The sequence below is a fragment of the Camelina sativa genome, chromosome 5 (genome assembly GCF_000633955.1).
Source record: "Camelina sativa cultivar DH55 chromosome 5, Cs, whole genome shotgun sequence".
Lineage (NCBI taxonomy): Eukaryota > Viridiplantae > Streptophyta > Magnoliopsida > Brassicales > Brassicaceae > Camelina > Camelina sativa.
Genome location: NC_025689.1, coordinates 21,062,810 through 21,066,796, shown reverse-complemented (window position 1 = coordinate 21,066,796; position 3,987 = coordinate 21,062,810). Strand labels below are relative to the sequence as shown.

General features: G+C 31.4%; 1 protein-coding gene across 1 annotated transcript in view; it reads left to right on the top strand.

The window, feature by feature from the left end:
• Positions 3,105-3,987, top strand: part of LOC104789453 (protein WVD2-like 2) — a 3,478-nt gene continuing 2,595 nt past the window's right edge. Inside the window, exons 1-2 of the mRNA XM_019245346.1 lie at positions 3,105-3,269; positions 3,662-3,979. Of these exons, the coding sequence (XP_019100891.1) occupies positions 3,668-3,979 (312 nt within the window). The 5' untranslated portion in view covers positions 3,105-3,269; positions 3,662-3,667. The remainder of the gene's footprint in view (positions 3,270-3,661; positions 3,980-3,987) is intronic.

Below are 3,987 nucleotides of genomic sequence, written 5' to 3'. Positions count from 1 at the left end.
TTTAATTTCCGAATCAGATTTCTTTATCTTTTCTACTACTTTCAGCTTAAACTCTCTTAAATCTATAGAGTATTCAATCGATTATGGGTTATTGAATTTAAATTTAGAGATTTCAATTAGATTTGAATTTTGTGTTGATAATTAATGGATATTGGGTTGATAACCAACTATTATGGGTCAATTAAGAAATATGAATGGACTATAGTGGCTGAATCGTAGTAAAACATATGTAGATTAGCTTTTTTGGTTCGAAAATCCATTGGGTTGCAATCATAGTATAACTAGAAAACTGAGTATAACTATCATAATTGGTATAACATTTATAACAAAAAAATTAGTATAACTGGTACAACTGATATTCCTAAAGGTAGAACTGGTATTTTATTGTGTACTAATATAGTTTTATTACTAATTTTTTAGGACAACACAATGACCAACCTTCCGAAATCATAAATAAAAGCTATGGAGAAATTTGGATAGCTGGTTTCAGAGCGAATGAGGAAGCCAACATAAGACAAAAGATTAGTGAAATTTTCAATGTATTTGTACTTTATGATTTTCTACAACTTGGTTTTATAATGGTACAATTATGTATGTCTTTACTCTTATTCCGTTTGTAGTAAAACTTGGTACAACCTAACAGTACAACTACCACCAATTTTAAAAAATTATATGTGCTTTATAAATTAAAATTTTGTTAGACAATATTAAAAATCTTCATATTCACTTTATAAACTTAAATTTGTGTGACACATCTTCTAAAGTAACATTATAAAATGAAAAAAGTCATCACTAAATTCATTTGTGTCCAAGAAAGATCTTATAGTTTTAAGATGATTTTCTTATTGTTAACTCAATTACATTGCAAAACACACAAAAATAAAGTTTTGACACATATTTTTGCATGAACACATTGAGAATGTTATACAAATAAGTAAAATCTTTGGTCCAACTAAAAAAGTTTAGTTTAAATACAAGTATAACTGATTATACACAAAAATCTTAAAAAGTACAACTATGTATAAGGTAGTACAACTTAAAAACTTGGAATAACTATGTTTGTTTTTGCGGCGCCACCTGGCAATTGTACTTACTTTGCGGCGCCACGTGGATTTTATGATGGCACAATTTGACCATGTGCGGTTTGACCTCCCCTCCCCCACGTTATTCAGAGTTTTGAAATTTCAATTTTTTTTTTTTTAAAGTCATTCCCTATTTTTTTTTGTTTTGACAAACAAAATCATTCCCTATTAAAGAGAGACAAGATTTGTTGTAAATATAAGGATTCCTAAAATTTAGGTTTAATATTCAATCCCAGATTTTAAGATTCAATTCCTCACTAGTTTGTACAACTTGTACAAACTGGTACAACTGTTCAACATGTTTATGACTATGAAAATCAAATTAACATGAAAATATTACTCACGTCTTAAAGGTTTGAACTCGAGTGAAACATTTCTAAAGTGATTGGAGTTATGCAATCACGGTCGTTAGTCGTTACTGGAGCATGGTGTTCCTAGATCAAGCTATACCAATTTGTACCAAGTTGTACCTTTTGTTTTTGAATTTTATAACTACTTAGTTGTTCACGTTTTAAAGATGTTGGCTCAATAACTTTATCAGAATAAACTTTCGCCGCCACTGTCTTCTTCTTCTTCTCCATCTCCATCCTCTATGATTTTCTCTGGTTCTAGAGGAATATACTGGGTTTGATTCGACTTTTCACCCTTTCTTCCACAAACCTTCAAACAAAATTGATTAGATTATTAGCACTTCTAATCAATTCGGAAACCTGATGAACAAATTTGACACCAATTCTATACATAAATTCCCTAATTTCAATCAAAATTTTCACACAATCTCCCTTCTTTTAATCAAATTCTACACAAAGTCAAAAATAAAAAAAATCGATTTCAATTGCATAATGTTGTTTCCACCATTACAAGTTGTCTCTATCTGCACTCGTACAAGAAAAAAAAGATGAATTGAGATGTTGGGTTTCTTTAATTAGGATCAAACGAAGAAAAGAAAAATTGATTTTAAGGATTTTTAAAGTTAAAAAAAAAAAAGTTTGACCCGAGTATAAAAGGTTTGAGTGTTATATCTATTTTGGTTGGTTGAGTCAGTAATAATCTCTAACTATTGAGGGTCTAAAGGTACTCACCTTTTTTTTGGAATTGTTTTAAATCAAAAATAAATTAAGTTATAGAAGAGGAGCATTTGGGAATTTTTGTTGGAGAGTAGAGAGCTCCCGAGATTAAAACCCCATTAAAAACCAAAGATTACTATTAACAGTTTTCCTTATTTGTAGGCCGAGTTTAAAGTTCTCATTTAATGTGAATTTTTCATTGCATTGTTTTACAAAAAAAGAATATGGTATCAAAAGAGAAGATTAAGAAAGATCCGGAAATATAATTTGGGTTATACATTCTGATTTTGACCCGATCCATGGAGAATGTTTAGAGAGGATCCGATTAGTGTAATCATGTTAGATTTTTTAAAAAAAAAACCCGACCCGAGTAAAGGAAAAAAGTGGTACAAATTTGAACTCCAAAAATGTTAAGATAGATCTATACGATTTTGTTTAGAGAATATCCATGCGATTTTGTTTAATTAGGATTTGATTTATGTAACCCAATAATTAGGAATATACGGATCGATTCTGATTAATATACGTATAACTACTTACCAAATTGTTTGTGTACTCTCGATATTTTAGGGATGTTGCAAACTGTAATTAGTTATATTTTTAGGGAAGATCCGATTTTCAAAAGCGGATTAAATGTTTATAAAAATCCGACCCGTGTGATAAGTAAAGGAAAGATCCGATTTTTTGAATCGGTTTAAAAGCAGTAAAAAAACCCGACCCGGATGACAAAAAGAAGGACACAAATTTGTACTCCAAAAATGTATAGATAGATATTAAGGTGGATACACTCCTTAGTGATTTCATATCATTTTCACAATGTTTAGTTTTTCTTCTTCCTTCTTATCAAAAAAAAAAAGTCAAAAGAAGCTAAATAAAGCGACACGCCCAATAAAAAGGCGAGCATATTTGACATTCTATTCGTCGAAAAAAACGTAACGTATTTGTATAACGTCAGTAAAGTAAATCGATGTTGACCCCAAAAAAAAAGAAAGGAAAAACAAAAATAAATCTCTCGGGAGAGATAGAAGTGAAAAGAGGGGATTATTGCATTTTGCCCTGAGCGGAAGACAGAGAGAGAGAGAGAGAGAATGTATTTGAGGAAGAACCGGAGCTAGAAATCGTAAGAAATTCGGAATCTTCCTATCTCTTTTATTTTCACGAAATCTCAGACAAATGTGGGTTCGATCTGTACAACGTTGTCCAATTTTTCGATCTGTGCTTGCTCGATTAAAATAAATTAGGTTTCGCCTGTTTCTCTTGCAGACATATCTTTGTTCTTGTTCTTGTTTGGTTGATTCTGATAAAATTCAATTTTATATCCGTAGTTGATGTCTTAAATGCAACATTTTTATTCATAGATTGTTTCGGTAGATTCTCCCTTTTGATGTTTCATGATAGTTTTTTTAAATCTGCAATTAAAGACGAATTTTTTTTGGTGGGTATATATATATATATATATATATGTAGAAGGAACTGAGCATTTATATATGTATACAAATTTTGTTGGTGTAGTGTGTAATGGGGAGAGAACCTGTAGACAAACACATGGATAAGAAGACAAATAGTTTGACAGCTAGCTCAACCGGATCTTCTGATGATTATAAAGTCCAAAGTCCGTCGACGACAATCGAAGCTGCGGAGGTGAAGGAATGCACAGACCAGAACCTGGTTGAAGGTGATGATGATGTTCATTCTAGGCAAGGAAGGATGACTGATACACCTGATGATGACCATAAGAAGAAACTAAACTCATCTTCAGCTAAAACTCGTGCTACCACGAAAACGACTGTTCCAAAGCCGTTTTCTCTGTCGGCTGAAAAGCCTAGAAGAGCAGGATT